General features: G+C 43.1%; 1 protein-coding gene across 1 annotated transcript in view; it reads left to right on the forward strand.

Moving 5' to 3' along the window:
- The first annotated feature begins 17,525 nt into the window (after nt 1-17,525).
- MYL2 (myosin light chain 2) overlaps nt 17,526-24,529 on the forward strand; it is a 35,834-nt gene continuing 28,830 nt past the window's right edge. The window contains exons 1-2 of the mRNA XM_069214856.1: nt 17,526-17,761; nt 21,372-21,461. Coding sequence (XP_069070957.1) covers nt 17,759-17,761; nt 21,372-21,461 — 93 coding nt within the window. The 5' untranslated portion in view covers nt 17,526-17,758. The remainder of the gene's footprint in view (nt 17,762-21,371; nt 21,462-24,529) is intronic.

Below are 24,529 nucleotides of genomic sequence, written 5' to 3' on the forward strand. Positions count from 1 at the left end.
AAAACTATGTATCACACAAACAATAATGTATAGAAATGGCATCACCTAGTGTACTGATTTATTTTGATCATATTAAAGTATTTGTTTCCAGCACACTTCAGAATTAACAAAAAAAGTGCCTGAATGAGGGAATGAACCATACTTCTAAAGTGCAGCAGCTGCTCCAAACAGGAGTGACCTGGTGCTATCAGTGGCGGCTGGCAGCTTTAGAAGGGAGGGGGGCGGGCGGGAAGCACACACACACTCATTCTTTCACACACACACACACATGCACGCACACACATCCATTAACAACACTCATAACATTCAAACATGCACGCACGCACTAAACATTCATTTGAAAAGATCACACACACCCACTCATTCTTTCAAACACGTATGCACATCCATTAACAACACTCATAACATTCAAACATGCACGCACGCACCAAACATTAATTTTAAAAGATCACACACACACTCATTCTTTCACACGCACGCACATCCATTAACGGCACTCATAACATTCAAACATTCACGCACGCACCAAACATTAATTTTAAAAATCACACACACACACACTTAGCTTCAGCCTCGGAGGTCCCAGGAGGGTTGGGACTGCTGCCTTCGAAGGCAGCAGTCCCAGCCTCGTCACAGAGTGGGATGGGGTCAGTGAGACTGCTGACCTCACCCCACTCCGTGACGAAGCGTCACTGATTGACATTCGCCCTGGGCGCTTCGGGGCTTAAACCTGAGGCGCCCAGGTCGAAGTCAATGGGTGACACTTTCCTCGTCACCCAGGGGAGGGCCTCGAGGCACCTTTGCTGAGCCGAGGAGGTCACACCCATAGGAGCTGTAACCTCCTCAGCCCAGCAAAGTTCAGCTCAGGCAGCCAGGAGTCTGCGCAAATCGCGCATGTCTGCTCCTGGCTGCCTGACCTGAACTTGAAGAGTGTCTGTCAGGCTGACCTTTGTTCAGCCTGACAGTCACTCTTCATGAGGAGAAAAAGGAGGGGGGGGCGTGGCCTAGGTGCTATGTTGACATAGGGAAGCAGGGTCCTAATTCCCCTAACGAAACCAGAAAGTCTTCATTTCAGAAAGGCTTCATTTGTTCTTTTATAATTCTGATATATTCTAAAATACGTATGCAGTTGATTTAAATGTTGTCTGCTAGGAAAAAGCCTTTCTTACCCCAAGTAGCCAGCAAAATTGTCACATAATTCCTCTCACTTTGAAGTTAGAGAAATACAAATAAATTCCAAGCTTCCTTGGCAGACAAAGCCTGACATTTGACCCCTGTCTCTGAATGCACAGCAAATGTGACAAGGTAAGAACAACATTTTCAGACCTGTTTACAGAAAGAAGCACTTGTGGAAGAATACAAGGGGAGAAGGTGTAAAAAGGCTTTATTCCTTGGGAGGGACAAACTCATGCTAGACAGCCTAAAACAAATAGGCAGCAAATGAAAAGCCAGAAAATGTGAGTTACAAACAGCAAAGCCAATGGTTAGCAACATGTGAAATGCATTCTCAAGAAGGTTTCTGAATGTCCCCACAATGTCTTTAGGAAACAGGACAGCTGCGTTGTCTGGTAGGCTTCGACCTAAAAAAAGGCTACAATGTATCATTCCTGATCTTTTCTGTAACTTTTTAGTGTTTTTTTTACAATTTTAAATGCAGATGATTTAAATCCTGAAACTGAATACATTTTTTTCTTTGGCATTCTCAGGCTTTCAACTATTATTCTGTATAGCTTTAATGCTTTCGGTACAACTTCCCTGATTCACTTGGCTGCTTCTCTTGCGTGAATATGAGTTTTGCAAGGGTGCCATGCCTGCTTGGGTTATTGAATTTCTTTTTACCTATTTTGTTTTGTGGTTGTTTTAAAAACACATTCATATTTTAATTTAAATGATTCAATATGTTGTGCAACAGATATCAGTTATTACCCAGCAGTACTTATATAATTGATTAGACAGCTAAAAGATTGAGCGGATGTACCACAATTCAAACCTGTGACCATTAAGCTACAATGATTCCAACAATTGGTGCATTAGTCTACTAAGCTATTTTACCCCCTTTGTGAGCATTTAGAGCACACAATCTTAATGCAGACCTGCAGCTACTCCCCCTGATGTTTATTGGAGTAAGTTAACCACACACATGATACATGCTCAATTGGATTCCATTTTTTATGGTGCATGAATCAACAATGATGTTGAATCAGTTTGCAGAACCTGCGCTTGATACCGATTGATGGATGGGTACAGCAGCCATAGTTAAGAAAGAAAGCTGTCTCCCTCCAGATATACTTCCCTGTAATGGAAAGATTCCTTCCTGTGTCCAACATGTCCCTTTCTTTCCTTAAAAGAAAGGATTTTGAAGACAGGTCAGTGATGAAGGATGGATATGTCTTCTAGTAGACTTTCTCTGTGAGAGACATAGGGCCTCATTACAAGTGTGGCGGTCTACAGACTGCCACACTCACGGTGGCCATCAGGACTGCCTCTGTTGCGGCGGTCTGACCGCCACATTACAACCCTGGAGGTCAGACTGCCAGGGAACCACCAGCTCTGCCAGGATTCAAGATCCCGGTGGTCTTGTGGGGGTGGAGATCGTAATCTACCAGAGCAGCACTGCATGCAGTATTGCCCTGCGGATTACAACCTTGTTATCTGCCAGCCTTTTCAGGGCTGTTACACCACCATGAAAAGGCTGACAGAGAACAGGTGCTGGAGGCCACAAGGGGGTCCCCTGCACTGTCCATACACTTGGCATAGGCAGTGCAGGCCCCCCCTTGCCCTGCACCATCGCAGTGTTCACTGTGTGTTTTGCAGACACTGAACATTGCGATGGTGCTGTTGCACCCTGCAGGCTACAGCATTGCTGCCGGCTCGATTATGAGCTGGAGACAATGCTGTAGCCTGTTTCCCGCTAGGCCAGCAGGTGGAAACTGAGGTTTCCACTCGCCGACTTAGTGGGAAGCTCGTAATAACTCCGACGGGGAGGTCGCCACAAAGGTGGCGGCCACCCTGTCGGGAGTTTGGCAGAAGGGCTTTCCCGTTAGCCAAACTCATAATGCGGACCTTTATCTCTGTTCAGCTCGCATAAATGTAACATGCGAAAAGCCCCTAGTTTGCGGTGTTGGCAGTATGTCAAAATATAAATTTCATGAATTTGTAACTGCACTTATATTGACTACAAAATCAATTTCCAATTTATTGTCATGGTAAGCATACACTGAGAAATATGGATTTTGTATTCTAACTCCACATCTACTTACCCTCCCATGCAGTCGATATAAATGCTGATTGATAAGATACCTTGACTTTGATTTTTTAGTAGAATGTTTACTTCATCAGTCATATTCTCAGCCTCTCATATAATAAGCTTTTATAATCAAGAAGCTGGCTTTAAATTCTTCCACTTTAATAAGCTTACCTTTCTGCCACCATACTTCACCCCATTTGTCTTATTGGCATGCAATAGAAACGCCGCAGAGGCCCAGAACAGAGAAGGGGTAGACAATGAGACATTTAGCAAACATGATAAATATGATCAGCACAGGGAGAGGTATTTACCGTGTCCAGTAATACATCATATTCCAAGGGCAAACATAGAAATGGGGAATTACACGCAGAACTCAGTGCCCATTGTATTGAATTTTCATGCCGCTGTAATTACTGTTGCTTTTTCCTTGGTAAATTTCAGAAGGTTTGACCTGCCAAAACTGACCTGGAAAATTGCAGGGGTGCGGAGTGTATCCCACTTGGTAATAACTGGGTTCATTAAACTGTGCCTTATTTAGCATTCCAATACATGCATTGGAAACTTCATTTTATGGTCCACTTGTAATTAGAGCAAATTCCCATTGTGGGACATGTCTCAGTAGGTCACTTTAATTGCCACAAAAACTATGCCACACACTGATACAAATGTTCTTTTAATCTCAAAATGTTTCTAAAATCACCAGCTTGTTTTTAGCAAGCATTTCCAAAATGTGTCAGCATTATTTCAGTTACATACTCTTTGTGGACATTTTGAGTCCATAAAAATCCCTAAAACTTCCAGAAAATTAAAGACTTCCCAAGATCAGACTGTAGTTACATCACAATTTCCAGATTTGGACACCCAGGTGTATTCTTAAAGTGGCAGATAGCCAGTTATTTCAATTAAGACCCTTCTCAAATCCTTACCTCTAAACATTGGTCCCAAAATGAACTCCTACAAATGCCATTGGCTGCCTTCCTTTTCACTCTCCGAATTAGAAACACATACTTTAGAAGAATTCTGCCTGTATCTCACCCAACAATTGACGTCCATTGTTGTGCTAGTCGTCTACCGCTTGTGTTTTAGACAGGAAAGTACTTAAACCACTAGGTAGCAAGACTACCAGCAATTAAGGGATGTCATTTTATGACTTTGTATTCAGAACATCCACCGGGAAAGTCGGTACATCTGGTCTTAATGAGTTAATTCAGGTAGCATTAGCACTTTAGGGTGTGACACATAGGAGATAGACCACATGAGTGAACAGAGAGGGCTGTAGTAAATTAGTCCCCCATGCAGTTGAATGCAAACACTCAAGTTGAGGCAGAAGGATACACTCAAACAGCCCATAGCATTAGGCAAGAGTACTCAAGTGGGCTGAACCAAGACATGATTGACAAAGCCTCAACCAATGGCTGAAACAGGGTGACCAAAACATCCAATGGTTTCAAAGGGTAGATCCAAAGCTTTCCACATATATTGTTAGCAATGGGTTTTTTGACTGATGTGCTGAGATTAATTCAAGCATTCAATCCAGCACTTTTTTGTATATTTCAGTGTGATGCCGTAAGTGAGATGGGGAGTTCCAGATGTGGCCCTGAGCACACTTGCTACTGGACCCAAGCTAAGCCCGACTGATGAGCCCTAACAGGGATAAAACGGATCTTCGGCTGCTTGTATTTTCGTTCAGGAAGGACCTGGCCAGGAAGTTCATGTTGGACTGTTCCCAGTGGAGCAGGGTCAAGACATATTTGCATATGGCTGGGTTCAAGATGAGATGGCATGGTGTTCAAAATAACAATGAACCGGTATATGGCCCGAGTAATTTCCAGTGGCTGATATTAATTCAAGCATTCTACCCATCTTAAATGTTGCAGCAATTCATCATCCATGAGATACATATCATCTACATAGGACAATGCTTCAGGATCAATGCTGTGCAAGATTGAAGTCACACGAGCCGCGAACAGTCCTGGACTGTTCTTGTACCCCTGGGGTAAACAATAGAATTATTTCTGACAGCCTAGTGCACTTAAACTTGTTAAGTCTCTACTCTCAGGTGCTATATTCTGGCAGAAAAAAACATTGGAAATGTCCAGTGTTGTTTTGTATTGTTTGCGCACTATGTTGTTCATCAGTGCTGTGCTATGTGAGTTTTGTATAGCATATGTGCGCTTAAATGTCTGTAGTCTAAGAGTATTCTGTATGAATGGTCCGGTTTGGCTACTGCGAATAAAGGATTATTCATTGGGGAGACACAGAGTTCAATTACGCCCTGGTACTCCAGTTGTGTGAGATTTTCTCTCACGGGTGCTTTAGCATCATGTTTTATTGGATATTGTGGTTGAGGTTGGGGTTGATTTTTAATAGGAATTATATTGAAGGGGGATTCTTTGTACCAACCTATGTGGTTGCACTATAACGCGGGTGCCTGTGCCAATGCCCAATCGATGGCGTAGGAATATACAAGTTCCTCCGGAACAAGGGGCGAGAAAGAAAGTTTAATAACATCTTCTCCATATGGGCATGCACGGACAAATTCAGGTGGCCAATCTTGTTCGGGCAACAAAATATCATATATTTACCACGCGATCCCAAAAGATTGCGTCTATCGTGCGTTCAATGTCTCTTTCTAATTGTAACGTTACTTTGTACACCCTATCAGGCTTGGAGACCCGCATGTTTGCAGTCTCTATTTGTAGAAAGTCATCAGTTGCTTTCACCTCCAGATGCTCTAGAAGATTCCGGCGAACTATTGTGACCTCTGCTGCGCTGTCTAGCAGCGCTAGTGCCCACTTCCTGTTCTTCAAGAGGACCCCCTTCTTGAGTGGCATGTCGAACTGCAACTGCTGCCACTTTTTTCTTTTTAAATTGGGGTTTTTGTTGGGGAGGTTTCTCTTCCTTTTTAACAGAAACCTCTGTTGAGCGTTGTGATTCTTGTCTCGGTTTTACGTACTCTGTTCTTCTCTCTGAACGCCCACCTCTCTCACTGCATTTTTCCGATGAGTCCTGAAAGGAACGAGATTGGCGTGTATCAGTATATTGATATCTGTCAGGAGTTTTTATATTATCTCTATTTCTGAGATTATATCTATTCTGTGGGGCCTCCGTGCACGAAGATTCTCCCCTTTCTTTTTTAGGAGTTTGTTGTTTTTTATCCCAGCGTTTCTTGTTACCCTAAGGAACTTGCTTGGAAAAATCTTTATTAGATTTACCGTGAAATTGTGTTTTTGTTGGTCTGGCCTCCAGACTATCTCGACCAATGCTAGAGTAGGTCTCCGTGATAATCTTTGGAAGCTCGCATTTCTGATCCTGTAGAAGAACATCCCGGAGCCGCATACGCACTGCTAGTGTGACCGCTTCCCCTATAAGGTTACTTAAAATAATTGAGGATACTGTTGCAAAGTTGCCCATTAATTGCATACCCAAATCTAGGGCTGGGGCAGCCCTGTATTCATCTTGAATCTGTTTCAACACTTCCGGTAAGTTGGCAAGTGTCGGTGTACTGTGTGCGGTAGTATAGTGCGCGGCAAATACTGTGCCCCATGTATTACAGTTATCTATTGTGGGAACCATCCCAAATGGCAAGCACATTGTTAATATTCTATATTTATCCTGAGGTCCCGTATGGGGAAATACTGCTTCCAGTGCATTTATTTTTTGAGCTAACCAAAACGGAATTTCTTCTCGTTTGGCGGGTACCTTACCCATGATCGAATGTACAGTTGCAGGGTTAATGTCTGGCGTCACTGCATGTGCTTGCGCTGGAGCAGCACGTGCTGGGTTTGTATTTAATGTTTGTATAACAAACTGTACTAATCGTCTATATATTGCCGTCAGCTCAGTATATAAGTGACAAACTTCAGCTACCGCTAAGTTTGCTACTGCAGGGTGAGGTGTATAAGTGGTCAATAACGGCCAGGTAGGACCATTATTACTTAGAGTACCCAACCTAACCGGTAAAATCGTGTGGGGTAGGGCGCCATCAAGCCAATTATTATGTTCTGGATAAGATAAAGGTATTTCTAAATATGCTTATGCTCTGTATTGTCCAGGTACGTTTGCAAGTGTATAGTGATGAAATGTGTTTTTGTTCCCATCAACTGCTGGAAATGTGACCCAAGAATAGAAAGATTCTGTTCTATAAGTTGTGTGTGCGTCAACAACAAATGTGACTGGACCCCCCTGGGCGTTAGGCCATGTGCCAATAAATGTGCAGTCAGGGGTTGTCTCATGTTGACTGCAATTGCTACCTGTTTTGGATTCGCCATATTAAATGTTAAATTTGTTCGGAGATAAGCACACCAAATGCGGATTCTCCTTTTAGAGTTCAAGCTTGAACAACCTCCAGCGTCAGATAGGTGTTCCCTACTTAGCTGAGGAGGAAATCCTCAATACCACGGACGTCTCTGTATATAGTACTGAGGTGTCTTTGTATATAGTGAGACAGAGACACTCAGGAGGACCCGAAAATTAGAGCCTGACCAAACGCTGGCGGCGCCATGTCACCTAGGCTCTCATTATTTTAATGAGACTACTGGATTTTGAGCAGCAGAATCAACCTGTGGTGTGGGAGACTGAGTGTAACTCACTACAAGTGACACCTGTCACCCTAATCCGGGTTTTGCTCTGGCAAACTAGCAGTCCCTTATCTCTACCCAAGGACAGGGATGGATGGGCAGCCGAGCGCATGACATAATTGATTTCTCAGGGAAACCGTGGTCACTCAGGTCTCATCCGTTTCTCTCAATTACATCAGTCTCACATACACAGTGAGAAACAAAGGCCGTATGTGTTTCAATAAGATTTTTAATGAAGCAACTGCATCTTAGATAGCAAAGCATGGGCTTGACAAGATTAAAATTGTGACAAGGAAAGTAAAGCACAGAAATAATTCTACCATATTGTCACTAGCGTCAATAGACTAATTCCTACCTAGGCTATAATGAAGCACAGCATGTTAAGCTCTAATTCTGCCCTTCAGGTTCCCCTAGGAAGACATCATCCCCCATACCTGAGCAAAGGCCTGAAGTCTGCATAAGCAGTTGTAGTGAAGCGTTCAGCAATCAGCATACGGTTGTGGTTCTCTGGCTGGAATCTCCCTCTAACGTGTAAGGGACAGGGAAGTGTTTATATAATAAAACAGCTGATGTTCTGAGAAAATGTCCCTACGTAAGGATGTGTATTTTTCTATGAATGTCATAGGCAAAACTTGTACCACATTTACCGGCAACCTATCTAACAGCAGCCTTGAAAGAAGCTCAGAGTGAGCAAGAATGTCTTGTTTGAGAATGTAGTGTTGGCCTAGGCAAACACAGCTAGATAGAGAAAAATAAAATAAGACCACATAAGTGCCTATTGTTATAATAATAACACAAAGCTGAATAAAATATATCTAGGTTAAAGTGCACAGCGGCAGGCCTAGTATGCTGAAATAATGTGCATGGAGCTATAACTAAAATGGCTACACAACACAGGGAGCTGTCTTATGTGGGAAGGGTATGCTGAGGCGTGGGTCCTTTGAACGCTATGTCTACTGGAATCAAGCAAGACCCGACTGATGAGCTCTAACAAGGGCAAAACTGGTCTTGGGTTGCTTGTGTTCCGGTTCAGGAGATGTTGCCCGGCAGTTCAAGTTGAACTCTTCCTATTGGAGCAGGGTTAAGACAGATTTGAATTTGTTTGAGTCCAAACTGAGGTGTCAAGGTGTGCAAAATAACGATGGACACAGATGGGCCCAGGGTAATTACCAGTGGCTGAGTTTAACTCCAGCATTTCTTCTATCACTTTTTTGTATACTTCAGTGTGATGTCCTGAGTGGGACAGATCGGCCCAAACGAGGGCTATTCCCAAATGATGAGCCCTAACATGGCAAAACCAGTCTTAGGTTGCTTGTGTTCGGGTTCAGGGATGATCTGTCATGGGAGGTGCAGCTTGACAGTTTCTATTGGAGCAGGGTCAGGACTGATTTCCATATGGCTGAATCCAATGAGAGGCGGCATGATGTGCAAAATAACAATGGACTGAAGTGCATCACAGTGTACTTATCAGTGGTGGAGATTAATTCAAGCCTTCCATCCATCACTTTTGTACATTTCAGTGTGACACCCTAAGTGGGATGGGTATGCCCAGATGAGGGGCCTGTGTATAATATGTCCTTGGAACCAAGCTATACTCTACTGATGAGCCCTAATAATGAAAAATAGGTCTTGGGTTGCTTCCATTTCGGTTCAGAGAGGATCTAGCCTAGCAGTTCAGATTGGACTGTTCCTATTCGAGCAGGGTCAAGACTGACTTACATATGGCTGGGTCTAAACTGAGGTGGCATGGTGTGCAAAATAACAATGGGCTGTGATGCATCCTGAGTAATTATCGGTGGTTGAGATTAATTCAAGCCTTCCATCCATCACTTTTGTATATTTCAGTGTGACACCCTAACTGGGATGGGTATGCCCAGACGTGAGTCCCGTGCACACTGTGTCACTGGAACCAAGCTATAACTGATTGATGGGGTCTAACAAGGGCGAAACTGGTCTTGGCTTGCTTGTGTTCCATTCAGGGAGGACCTGCCCAGGCAGTTCGGGGTGGACTGTACCTATTGGTGCAGAATTAGCTGGTTTGCACATGGCTGGTTCCAAACTGAGGTTGCATGGTGGGCAAAATAATGATGGACTGGGATGCAGCCCAAGTAATTATCACTCCCTGGGATTAATTCAAGCATGCCACCCATCACTTTATTGTAGGCTTCAGTTGAAACCCAGACAGAAAAAATCAAATAAAGCTCTGTGCATCAGGAGAGAAAGGAATGAGAGAGGAATTGTAGAGTCTTTCTTATCTGTGTCCACTGTGCTGATGAAACCTAACACACGCAACAGCACAACCTTACTTAGGGGTTAGTGAGTGAGTCAGAGACAGCATGTTATATATAGAAGGTAAAATAAGTTTCTTCCTACTAGATTAAACACTGGGTGGGGGCATGCTTAATTTGTGCTGCTGGTGGGCATCATTGCTAATTTTTGGGGACCAGAACTTATTTTTCATCCTCAGACTTTAACCCGGATCAATAAAAAGAAAGGTGGAAAAGACAGAAATAAAGTGAAGAAAACAGAAGGGGAAAAATTAACAAAGGGAGAAAGGAGGAACGAAAAGAAACCAGCATGTGTGAGAAGATAATGAAAGGTAGGAAGGTGGTAAAAAAAAGGTAAAGTGTGACCAGTGAAAATGGCTACAGCTGAAACACACCGAGTAGGAGCTGATAATTTGGAATAAAATCACCTGGCAGATTCACTGAGTGCTTGAGCTTGTCCTTGTGTTTGTCAAGAACTTTATGCTTTGATGTTTTGGGCTTCTGGAGCACGGTTCAGGCTGCCATTGAAGAGGATAAAGGAACACAGAGACTGTGTTGTGACATATAAATTTATGGGTTGCTTTACTCATTCCAGGTTGGCTTGGATGGTATTTGACCAGTCCAAAGCTGTAATACTGTGCCTGGAGTGGTAAATGGCTTTTGTCATTTTACAGCTCGGCGAGGATGACACTGTGTCAATCCTATGCTTAAAGATTTTGCTGTACAAATGGCAAAAGACTTTGTCACTATCTGGCTCGGCGAGGATAGCACTGTGCTGATCCTATGCTTAAAAACTTTGCTAGATAAGCAGACATTTGAGGTGAGCAAATCTAGAGTGTCGCTGGTGTTGTAGGGTCCTTCTTACTAGAGCAGCTCTCCACCTAAAATTGGGAACTTCCCAGAGTTCTCCTTTGTTTTTTGCATAATTTATGCGTCACTCTAACCCTGAAAGGGCCTTGGTTTGATTTATAAATATATATATATATATATATATATATATAATTTTTTTTACACTTAGGGACGTCATAGTTATGTTCTGAATTTAATCACACAAAATCATAGAAATTCAGCAGTTAGAGTTATGTCAAGTAACTTGACAGATCACCTTGAAACTTTCCAGATAGCAGCGGACGTGAACATCATATTTTTGGGGAAAATTTTGTGAAGATACTTCAACCGGCACCAAAGATACAGGCAAGTAAAAAATGCTTTTTCTATAGAAACTAGGTCCTAACTAGCTAGTGGGTCCAAACTGAGATGGCATGGTGTGCAACACACACATATGCACACACACACACAATGTTCATGTCAGCTGCTGTCTGGAAAGTTTTGGGGTGATCTGTCAAGTGGGGGCTGAGAAAAAGGGGGGGGGGCAAAAATGTGTTTTCTCCATGTTACTTCCCATAGGGAATTTTGAACAAGAGTTATAGTTATCTTAGTAAACTTAGGCTGCGAGTTATAGTTACTTGAAATAACTCTAACGGCTGAATTTCTGAGGTTTTGTGTGATTATATATAGGTATATATATATATATATATATATATGTATATATATATACTGTATATATATATATACATTTATACACACACATATATATATATATATATATAATTCACCAAAGAAGAAACCGTACACCACGACGCATTTCAACATACCGTCTTTCTCCCATGGTTTCAGTCCCAGATTGGAACCACTTGAGAAAGACAAGATGTTGAAACGCGTTGTCGTGTCTGCTATATATATATATATATGTGGTGTCTGCTATATATCTATATATGTGTAATCAAGCCTAGCCAGCTTTGGGGGTATTTGTATTGATGGAGTGTAGTTTTTATAATCAATATTAATATGCAATGCTTGCAAAATAATGTATAATGATGCTGCATAAAAGATATATTAACCTGAAAATTAATGTACGCGTTTGAACTGTGCCCCCGGGGAGTGGCCACCAATGTATACGATGATTAATGGAATTGACTAATAATGAATTATTAATGTACTAATGTGTGATTTTGTATTAGTATTAAGAGTTATATGTTAAGGTTTGCTAAATTAATCACTAGGCCTTAGTTATCAAGGGTCTGGGCCTAGCTGCCTGGTCTCATATTAAATGTGTTTATCTAACGTGTAATGTGCTGACTTGCTGAAGGACACGAAGCTGTATTTTTCCAGAAGCTAGAGATGTGTGTGTAACCGTAGTAAATTCTTTCTCATGAGACCTGACTTGCTCAAGGAGACATTCTTGCCGAATGCAACAGTGTAAATTCACAACAGGTGCAAGGTCGCCTGAACCGGTATGGACAATGGAACTACTGACTGAGACAGCAATTGTATCTCTGAAAATCTACCCGTTGAAGACGTCAATTACAGGAGCCAATAAACTACGTGAGAACTGTCTTAGGTGAAAATTCTAGTAAAATAATCGACAGATCATTGGTTAAAGATAACGATGCACCAAAACTTGCCCAATTGGAATTTAGAGACTTGTTAGACAGGATTAATATAACGACGTGACACAAGGAGAAATCAGCCATTACGCGCCATTCTATGCCATTACCTGAGCATTCTTCCTCGCCACTTTGATGCCATTACTTGCCATTATTCTTGCTAGTCTTTAAGACTTTGCTGTTTGATATCTTAAACCATCCTCAACTCTTGCCTTGCCCGATACTTACTTTTCCTCCTTAAGAGGGAAGTGTCCTACTTTGCCCTGTCTTGCTAAACTTTGCTGCTTACCCTTGCTGATGGCGAATCAACTGATGTCCTGAGGACGAAGACTGACTCTGTATGCTGACCCATTACGGAGGGTAACTATATGATGATGTATTGTAATTGTCTATTTGCCTTTCCTTTCTTGGTACCAACTGCTCTTTTGATAGAGACCATAGTTAGAAGTTTTTCTAAATTTGTGTTGCTAAATTGTTTTGCATGAAGCCCAACATGCTAATGCTAATTAGAGGTTAGTTAAGGAACTCACTAATTCGGACGCAAATAGACAAATGACTGAATCTATGCTTTGTTGAATAAATGCGCTAATGATACTCTGCTAAAGTTAACCCATGTTGACGTTGTGTTTTGTTCCAATGTTTATGATCTTTGCTTTGATAAAGGCTTATTTAAATTGCCATATTGTGACATTGTTAATGTGTTTGTTGGTATTGAGACAAATAAACTTGCTAGTAGAGTGTAACAAATAGGGAATAAATATTGTAACTCTTACTAAAGTGGTGTGGTTATTCATGGCTGAAAGGTCATGGTGAGTTTTGATTCTTATCAATGTCAGTAATTGATTTGATTAATTAGTTATGGTGAATATTGATGAGGTTATTGATTTATTGATTGAAATGTTGAATAGATATCTCGTCCTAAGGAGTCTCCAATCAGGGTCAAAAGAGTAATTGGCCTAAAACGAGTCCCAGAGTGAATAAATGATCTAGATTGGGACGCGTTATCAGTATACGCCACCATTCAGCAACCCCAACATTCAGCAGTGACAGCAGCAGGCTCCTCATTAAAACTTTGATCCCCTGCACTATGTTTTTACAATGTAATCACTAAGTGGGAAACTATCCACAAAACATTTATAAACTTGGTGGAGAGGTTTTTGCCCCTCAGCTCCAGGCTCACTGAACATGAGTGCTCCTCGTCAGCTTCTTACTGGTATTAGGCCCATCAGTCTCACAAAGTTTGGCTTATCTGCAACCTCCCAAAACATACAAAAGTGTTGGTTTTTGTGCTGAACTAGTTGCTTGGTTTTGTTTCTTATATCTCGGATATTAGGAGAGTGTAGTATGTGGCATTGCAATGCTAAAATACGCATTGGTCCTGCCCTCAGGCAATCTCATTTTATCTAAAGAAAACTACACAACTAGGTGAGGACATCCAAGTAATTTGAAGCTGTCATGCCTTTAGTAAGTTTAATGATCATCTTGACAATATTCTTCTTTTTTAATATAATTTGTCATGTATGGAGTCCATTCCAATATTTTCAAATGTGGCCTGACTCATGGCGTGCATTGTGGTAGCATGAGCTCTCTCTCTGAGCGTACATGGTTTATATCCTTTAACACAGGATAATATCTGTCATGCTACACTAACACCACCATGACATTGTGCGCTCATGGTTGTCTTGTTGTATACCAACAAGCCAAGAACTCTTTCCTGGTTTCTGGGCAGTATACATTTAATGTAAGTTTTATGAGTATAACAGGGTCAGGAGCCCACTCTGACCTACTTTCTTACTTTGCATGGCAGTCTGGAGGAGCAATGGGAAACAGAGCAAGGTCTGCGCTCCTATAGATTTGAGATCACTCTTGTGAGGTCTATGTAGCTAACATGGTCATTCCAGGACCATGTGGCATCTCTTTGTGTAAGCTGGAAAAGCTGGAGGCATAAGGGAACCATCTCTCAATGGGATGTTACTTGAAAAGCGTGACTAAGAAAGGTTTCATAAGGGGCGCGGCCTCTGTAGCTAAAGAGGTTTCCTTATACTTGTGACCTAGAATGACATTGGCCTCACTCATTTAAAGAGGCTTTGGATATCGAACAGAACACCTAACATTATATTTGTGTACAAATAAAGGTGGATAGCCCTCTTTGTCGACTGGGAGCCCAGATGGCTTACACTTGGAGATTGCTAATTTTAATCAGATACTTTTGGTCATTTGCTCAGATTGTCAGAGTAGACTGTCTGGTTGTGAAGTACTACACTGGAGCAGTTGCTGTTGTCCACATGTGGACATTGGCATCCTTTATTCAAGTATGTCTTATTGTGGCTGCACATAAATGTTGAACGGATTAGAGGACAATGAATGGACAACTAATGAATAGTGCAGTCTATAAACAACATAATCACTGCAAGTGGTGCACCACCACTATCTTGCACATGCTATATTTCAATGCAAAAGTATGGTATCCGCTATATGAACCAACCACTATATAGCTAGGTTAAGGTAATGTGAAGTTGAATAATAATTATATGCATATCTTGATGATGTACTGGCAGGCAATGAAGTAGATGTCACATTTTTGTAGGTCGATATGGATATGGGCACGGTTAAGAGTGGGCCGGACTGAGGTGATGTTAGATCTGTGCCAGGAACTGACCCGACAGCTCATAGGTCGATGAGAAAAAAGCATTGCTTACAATGTTAGGTGGTATGTTCTGAGACACACCGCTCAGCCATGAGCTGAGTGCTCGCATCACCTGAACTGTTCGTGTGACTGCATTTGCGGTCACACATAGGGGGGCTCTGCGCTCTGATGGAGTACCGGGCATGGATGGCATCACACAGAATGCAACACTGGTTGAAAGATCCAAACTTGGGCTTCTTCATTTACTAAGTGAACGCCATGTTTCCTCAAATATGGCAAGGACAAGCTTTATAATCTGCCCTCTCTAAAATGGCGGTTTGCCCATAGAATGTTAATAGAGGTTCTCAATCCAAGATGTGTCAGAGTTTTTTCCTGTTGCGTAGCTTCCTGTTAGCACCATACACCAGAATGTATTTCCAAGTGCAGGGTTTGTCGCTAAACGTATTTTTTGTCATGTCCATTACCCCTTTGTTACCTTTTGTCTGATTTGTGCTCCTTGTAGCTGAATTGGATTCCCCTTCTGAATATCGTTGCCTGGCCCTTTTTTCCTTTCAGATGCCAGGAGGAGCTTGGTGCCTTGCTAATTTCTTCAGTACTTAATGTTCCTATGCAGTCAAGACTTGCATGATTGCCCAGTAGGTTTTTTACCCCTAGTATGTTTTTTCTCCTAACTGGGACACGTCGTCTTTCTTGTCTACTAATATGTGCAACGTGGCACTATGGTTGCTGGGAGGAGTCATACTTTCTCAGGTTGTCAGGGAAGGGCTTCACCATACCTTCTCAACATCCAGTCCTTGGCAAGTGTTTGGATACTGTGTTGCCAGAAATAACACCATCAGCAGGTTTCCATGCACTTAAACTGAGGTATTTAGAGATAATCCTTACGGAATGGGACCAGGGAAAAGTGGGTCAAATTATACACAGAATTTCCAGTCCTATGCAAATTGATGCGTCTATTCTGACCGTCTCTGGGCAGGTGGCAAATGTGAGTGGGAGCCTGGTGCAGGGGAGCAGTGGCAGGAGAGGGGTTGGAGTGGTGGCAGGATACAAAGTAGACTATAGGCTGGTGGGAGATAGTTCTGTGCTCTCATAGGAGGGAGTAGCCTGAGGGCCGGAGTGCGCTTGCAGCCCGATCCTTGTGCAATTTTATTGCCCAGAATATCTGGCCAGGAAATGTGGCCTGGTGTTCATGTTCCCTGACATCTGGTGCGAAACACTTTTGCAACCAGATTGAGCTGTATCTCACCCAGAGATACTGCTCTGCCTGATTCATAATAGAGCTGTACAACCCCACAAGGACCATTCTGGCTTGAAGGAGTTGGTGCATGTAGAAAAGCTGGGGTTCACGGTTTGTGAAGCTGCTGTGGTTAGTCTCACTGTGAATGTTTACAGGGTGGTGCTCCTTGAATGGCAGAGTATCTGCCTTCTTTAAAGTCACATTATATTCTGGGAATGTAATTTACTTGAATTGGATAAACTCTGGTTTCATTCCGCAACAAAGTGGCATCTTGGAACATAGCGGTGAATTCTAGATGCATTTGTGAAATGTTGTGCACCTGGGTCCTGAGAAAGTCCACAGGTCCTGAAGTTTGCATGGATGCTGCGTTTAGCCATCCATCGATACAATGCAAAGCACTGCAGGTGAGTTCACACAAACTACAGAATCTCTCCATCTTCTAGTCTCAGCTCTTAAGACCGGAGGAGAGCTGGAGCAAGGCACCCTTTGCTGTCCCTCCCTTGTCTCCCATTAATTGGGGACTTCCGAGCAGCAGGTCATCGGCAGGGAAGGAGCTTTGACAATTCATGGTAGAAATCCCATTCTGCCAAACTCTAGATCAAACCTCCATGATTCCAAAAATGCTGATACCAAAATTTAGAGCATCTCCTTACAAAAAAATCGATCTGCATCAAGCCATCAAGCACTAGCTAGCAATTATCCTCAGCTGGACACAGAATAATGGATTGAACAAGGCAGGTATTAAAATATATTGCAATTGAGTTTGGTTGAATTTAGGAATTAAATGAAGGTCGACATTTTTACAGATACTTCTTTCAGGTCAAGATGTTGGCAGCATGTATTTTGAAGATGTTTTTTGCTAAAGATGTCTTTGCAGTTTCTATTTTCACATGGAACAGCGGTTTGAACAGGCTGCTTTGAGGTTGGGTCCGGTTGGCTTCTTCCTCCCCCACCAGGCCCACACCTCAGACAAACAGGTATATATAGAGCTGCCAGTCTGCCGCGTGGCACAGACCCCAAGGTCTCTGTCAACATCTTACATGAGGGCTCCGGCCTGGCACCCGGGCCTCCATTAACCTTCAGGACTGCATTGTCTCGGATATCATCGAGTGCGACAGCAGCCCCTCGCTATTCCGAACGGAAGACAACGGCCTCGGGGGCTGGTCCGGGGGGAAGCTGATTTACCTCCTACTGCCAAAAGCGGGCACAAGTGTATTTATAACCCGGGGCGCGCGCAGTATTTATTGTCTGGGCGCGGGGCGGCTGGAGGTCAGAGCTCAGTTTGGAATTCCTCTTGCAGTAACACTTGGTCTCCCCGCGGCCCGGCTGAACAATGGTAAGCACTCTCTTCTGGGGGGGTATGGGACAAGGCACAGCAGGCCTGGGTTGAGGCGCTCCAGTGGCTCTCCTTCCAACCTCTGGCGGCCATGATGGCGCGGGTAGATCCCATTGTCAAATGACACATCAGTGTTTCTGTAGTGCCTTTCACCATTAGGACGGCACAATAGCGCTATATGGTGATAATATAGTGGTCAGATTTACTTAGGATTAGCACTGGGCCTTTAGCTAAGGAAAGCAGCTCTTGTCTTAGCGCAAGTAGTGCTTTGTGCTGATTCGCGCTGCTTTGCGGCACTTTGTGTCAAGGAGACGTTACTTGAGTGCAGTTTTGGTGAATCAGCTCAAGCAGTCTCAATTTTGTACGCAATTCCTAATCTACTGATATAGCTAGACAAGGCTGTGCATCAAAACTAAACTCCTTCTTGAAGCAGGCGTTAACGTGGGAAAATGTTTTCATTATTCTAAATATTCCATACATTGCATGTGTGCTGCACTGTACAACACCCTTGTGTGGAATGTTGGAAGGGTATTCTAGACAGCACACACACACACCTCTGCATTGTTGTGCGCAAGTTGTGCTTGGCCTTAGGTAGCCTGTTTGTGCGCCAGCGCAGGGGCACTGAGCAGCTGAAAGCCATTTTTATTAATATATATGACTCTGCACTGCTTTTCTTCCTTCGTGCAACGTAGTGCAGCAGCATAAGTTCTGTGCTGTGTTGTGCTGAAGAATAATAATCTTCTCTTTGGTGTCTCAAAATGTCTTTCATGTTTAATCACCAGAATGGGTCCTAAAACGTTCCAAAGGATGATATATTATTCTAGATGGTGATAACCATGAGGCTCTTGATGATATGTATTTCATATGTGGCAACATTTAGTTGAGGCAATAACGTGTATTTTGGTGCTATGTACTTGTGAGCACATATATTTGTGTGTGTGTTGATAATAGTGCCTATGTTGATGGTGTATCTATAGGTATGTAATATATATGTGATGGCAATCTATAGTTTTATGAAGTGTATTGTTAATATCTCATAACTGCTTGTTCTAATATGTGTAACAAACATGCTTATATTAATGCATGTAGATGTTACACATGTCTTCATATGCTTAAAGAGGTCGTGTATATATTTACAGATGAACACAGGGCCATTTTTCGTTTAGCTTATTGAGTATCAGGGAGCTAACATGCCACATAATGTTTCAAACACATCAGGCTCCCCTTTGACATCCAAACCTTCATAGAAAAATCTCATAATTTCATGTAACCTTAAAGCATCTGAAGGACCCAGGCTGATAGGACCAGCTTTAGCAGTAGTGACGCCCTGTGCGACAGTCTTTTTTGACACCCCTCACCCCATGACCACCTCCTTGGATTCCTTCACTACCACCTGGCAAATGTCCCCCTCATCTCTCCATAGCCTCCTTTTCACATGCATTCATTTGTTTTAAAGCACTAGTAAAGGCTGGTTTTACTAATCCACTCAGCTATCCACATAAAATATGGTTCTGTTCTTTGCAGCAGGCATATTAACCCTCTAGCTACTTTATGACGAGTCAAGGCTGCCACTAGACAAAACTTCCATCTCTCTCCCCAGCAGGAACATTAATCACAAGCGGTGTCTTGACATTTTAATTGCGTCCTGAAGGCTGGCTGCACAAGAAACTTTCAGGAGGTGCTTTTAAATCACAAGTTTCTAAGTTACTGCTAAACACAGCCCCCCCACTGAGTTCAGCGCCCCCCCACCCCCTCATCCAGGTCAGCACCTGGTGCGGCCGCACCGCTAGCACCGCCCTAAATCCGGCCCTGCCGATAGTTCCCCGCATTAATTTCTTCATTCTCATGTGTTAAGAAAAGGATTATGGGAAAAAAACAGCCTAGGTTACTCGTGGAACTGTTTCTTGATAGAGGATCTCAATGACATTGTTTGCTTAAGGGTTAAAGCGTGAGTCGGAGAAGTGTGCGGACTTACAGTGTCGAAACAGGGGCTAATGGTGCTTCGAAGGCCCACATAAACAAAGACCAGCACTGCGTTTCACAGGTTGCAGAACAGTTTTAATTTAAGGCAATTCGGAGCAGGGTAAAATCAGGCTGCCCCCAAATCAGGACAGTTATCAGGAGGGCTGGCGCTGTGTCCGTCGTTATTTGGTTTGCACCGAGTCTGCTCCAGCGCTGCCGGCCTTTGGGAACACAGTTCTATTGGCATCCCTCCTCGTAACAAGGCTTTTCACAGTGGAGGTCTGGAACGCAGTGGAGTCGCGGGGATGATATATTCATTCGCATAGTGAGCAAATAAACTGTTTCTTCAAGCGGGGCTGGTTTATACATCTTTGTTGTGGGCGGAAGATGCAAGACATGGTTTACCCTCCCCGCCCCCGCCATTTGCATCAAGAATCATGCAATTTTTATTCTCCGGTTATCTGTACACCCTGGTTCAAGGATCCAGCAGTGACATGGTTGGAAATCATAAATGATAAAAGCCAGTAAAAGATAAGGTTACTTACCTGTAACACTATGTCCCAAGCATTGGAAGTTTACATAGAAAAGAACACCGACTGAAAATGTGGGGGCAATGAGGATGAGGCCACCCCCATGCACAGGCATCTCGTTGCTGCTGAAGACTGATAATAAACACGCCAGGACTGAAGAAGATGAGATGTAGGAGGACGTTTTCTGTAACACTAGTTCTTTCCGGTAGGAGCCTGAGAGTTAGAGGGTGAGGCACCTCATGCTTACGCTTCATTTCACTCGAGGCGCTATTTACTGCTTCTTGCACAGTGCAATGATAGTGTAATCCTCATGCACAGAACTGAAGGGGTTGTAGTATGAATTATTGAATGAAATGTGACATTTATAGCGCCCAATTTACTCTAGGCCATTTTGGCATAACATAAAGTTACTTACCTGTGACACTAAGGCCCTCATTTACGGTGATTCTGCGTAGGGGGGCGCAGCAAGTCACCTTGCAGCGCTGCCCTATGCCAAAGTGAAAGGGCCGGAATGCACCATATTTATGTAATACGATGCATTCCCGTCCTTTCCCCCTGCGTTGGCGTGGTTTTGGCAGTCTAGCGCCAACGTAGGCACCCTTGCACCATTGTGCACGGGACCCTGTGTTGCCGGTAGGATTGTTTTTGTGCAGCAAAGGGCACCTTCCTGCACATAAACAATTCATAGAGGTGTTTTCCTCTTTCTATGTGTACTACAGAATACAGCCCACATGGAAAGAGGAAAAAAAATGAGGAACAATAAAATTATTTCTCCTCGTGACGCCTTTGCTCAGGAGGCATAAGGTTTTGGCGCATCCCCAGGTTTCCAGGCTCTTGTAAATCTACGTAGCGACTTGTGCTGACTTGCCTTACTCCATACCCATGAGGCCATTCAAAGCCACGCAAAGGGGGTTACGTGGCCTTATAGATATGATTTTGTAGTCGGAGCGTCACAAAAAGTGAATATGCCCCCTACTAGTTCTACAACATTGATATAATTCATAGATTTGCATGGAGTACCGTCCAGGTGTGTATGAACCCATATAGTCATGTAAATTAGCTGACAAGATGACATTGGTGTGCACGGTTTCATTTGCTCATGGTGTTTTATTCCACAGGCTTCAAAAAAGGCGAAGAAGAGAGCAGGAGGTGCAAACTCCAACGTGTTCTCTATGTTCGAGCAGACACAAATCCAAGAATTCAAGGAAGTAAGTGGGCGTCTGAGAACATCTGAGAGCCTGACTCTGCGGGGATTGTTACAGCTCTGCAGATTCACTGGGGCAAACAGACGTTTTGGAAGTGGGAGGTCTGTCCTCTTCATATGGGTGTTTTGTTGTTTGAACAAATGAGACTTCAGTTTGTTTCTGAAGTGTGGGTCAGTGCTTAATTTGTAAATAAAAACCTGCCGGTGCCCAAAGCTCTCCTCTGAAACACACTGCTGCTGCAATTAAATGTGCGAGCACGGAATACTGAGGCAGCGTAATCCTGAAGTCATCTCGGGCCTTTTTAATTCATTTACAGCCACTCCCTGCCCCTTCAGCTCACTCTTACAGCTTTCTGCTTACGCCATTTGTGACGCGTTTTTTCTTCCTTCATCTTTCCCATATGTCTCTTTTGCTCACAGTAAATGCTTGAGGCAGAAAAATAAGTTTCTGTCCTCAAAAGTAAGTGCTGGTGCCCCGCACTATAAACCACCAGCTCAAATAAAGCATAGGTTTGGGTGGTTTGTAAATAGATTTGCTATCGCTCTCCATCTTGCAATGGTACTATGATTTCAGTCCTGGGTTTTACTTTTCAACCTGACGCATTCTGGGAGCTGTAGTCTTGATTTGTGTCTATTGAATCAATCAGACTAACACAATTGATAACACTGATTTGTGCTAAAAAAAGATAAAAACTGGAAATATACTATCCAAATCAGAGAGGGTAGTGGCAGCCATACTTTGTAAGCTTTTCAGGAAGTCCTTTTTAGGTGGCTGGGGCAAGGTGCTGGACGATGGTCCCCCATGAATTTTGTAGAAAGTGAGGTGTAAGAAAGTTGGCCGTCGGCTGATTTTAAATTGCTTTGGGTGCCACGTCTGATTTACTACTGTGAATTGAGTGTATATGCATGGCCACTGGAATTACAGAGTCTACGGCTGTGGTGTTTTCTGCATAATTATGGATTTGCCATATTTGCCTCATAATTCATCATCTGCTTGATAATCTGCAGATTTGAACAAAAAATAGGATCAAATGTTACTAAAATTGCTGCGAGACATGTTGATGTGCAGTGGAAGCCCCCATGCAAAGGTTGACCGATCATCTTTTATGTGCTTATTACTGAACTTGGATGTTAGACTAGTACCATTGAGCTGAAACTTTTGCCCAAACAGTGTAAACATGTGGGAAAATGACCAAAATGTGTTGTATTAGGTAGCACAAATTGCCTTTTCTTGCCACATAATTTAGTCCACCCAGCCACATAATTTTGTCCTCCTGTGCCGCATAATTCCAGTAGTCCTAAGTATATTTCAGCTTACCCTGAAAAGCTGGGCGTGGAAGGGACAAGAGAATGCCTCTGACTCAAGCCAGCTGGTTTCAAATGCAACGGTTCATTCTATCCGGTTGTAGCTCTGGTACAGACAGTGAAGAGGCCTCATGCCAGCTCTGAGGACGAGGGTAATAGATGGTCTACCGGCAACGTCAGTGTGGAACCAGTAGTGTGCCAAGGATGCCAGGGGTCCTAGTGCAAGCAAGGAACATGACCTCTATGACTGCTTTTTAGATAGTAAAATGCAGCAATAACCAGGGTTCAGTGGGCCCCGCAGGCCTCTGTGCCCAGTGCCACTGCACCTACTGCACCATAGATACCCACACCCTTTAATTCGAGTTTGCACATCAGAATAAAACAGTAGTGCTGAGAAACAGGCTAAATGCTGGTACTAAGCGCTATATGAGTTGAGGCGAACATTTGTTTAACTAACATGCATCTTATTCAACAATGTACTTCCAAACGACAAAAACACAGAGGAAGTTCCCTGGACATCCAGGGCACTAACTCTGGAATACCTTAAACCCCAGGTTAAGTATGGCGTCGAACCACATACACCTCAGAAAACACCTAAAAATGAGACAGCACATACTTTCATCCATCTGATCATGTACCTTGACGAGAGCTGTATCCAAAGCTGGGGTGCCCAACCTCCCCATCATTTGGTCTTTACCGCCTCTCCCCGCGCCATGCTTTGGACTGTCTCTGCCCTTCAGTGCTCTGCAAGAAGGTGTATTCAGCACTTTATGAAACTCCTGAGTAAATAAACATTGAGTTGTAGTATCCTTGTAAGCAAAGTCCCCCAGAGTTTAATTTGGATGTGGCATTAAAGGGCACATCCAGTCACTGGAAACCCAGCTACGCATCTTCAAACAAACGGACATTTTGAGCCCTTTTCTTAGGTGATGCTGCAGATGCATAATTAGGTTAAAGGGATTAGATTTGTTTTCTTTTCACTAGATGGACCCTTTTAGCACATTAATTTTGACATGTCTGATGTGACATTGCAAGACGCCGTACAAATTGTCCATTGGCATTTTATTGTTTTTTAAGATATCTGATGCAAGAGCTTGTTTCTTTCACTGTTAGAAGGTGTAAACATTTTTACAATGAATATCTTGAATCCTGACATCACACAAAGATACAGAGGCATTCAGGGATTTTGGGAGACATCCTGACACTCTCTGAAAGGCTGGTCTGGCTGGGGAGGGGTCACTGACATGTCAGGCTGACCTCTCCTCTGTACCACCAGGCTGCCAGTCCCACTATCCCATCGGAAAATCTCCATGTTGTGCAATGGTTAGTTTAAACCCACATCAAAACAATCTTCCGTAGTGCAACACTCAACCTTCATTGGTAAAATCGTACATTTTCAATTTGCATGCCTAATTTAATGCTACCGCAGTTTTGTACAGTCTGCGATTAGGGCCATAACGGTATCTCTTCACCAAAATAAATCGGATTCTTACATTTAGATGAAATGTATAAACTCCCCTAGTTATTTGTGCATTTGGCATGAATTTTCATTTTTTTTAATTCAGAAAGAATTCCTGGAGAATGTCTAATCATCTGTACATTTCATAGACTCAAATGAGCACTTGTACCTGTAGCCGAAGCTTGAACAAGTTAAAATATCGATTGGGGGAACAGCATAATTTAGTTTTGAGCTTATTTTTGGTCCCCTTTAAGTGGTAGAAACAGTACTCTTTGGTGGTGGTGTAACAAGCAAGCGTCTGGAGACAA

Source organism: Pleurodeles waltl, chromosome 11 (genome assembly GCF_031143425.1).
Source record: "Pleurodeles waltl isolate 20211129_DDA chromosome 11, aPleWal1.hap1.20221129, whole genome shotgun sequence".
Lineage (NCBI taxonomy): Eukaryota > Metazoa > Chordata > Amphibia > Caudata > Salamandridae > Pleurodeles > Pleurodeles waltl.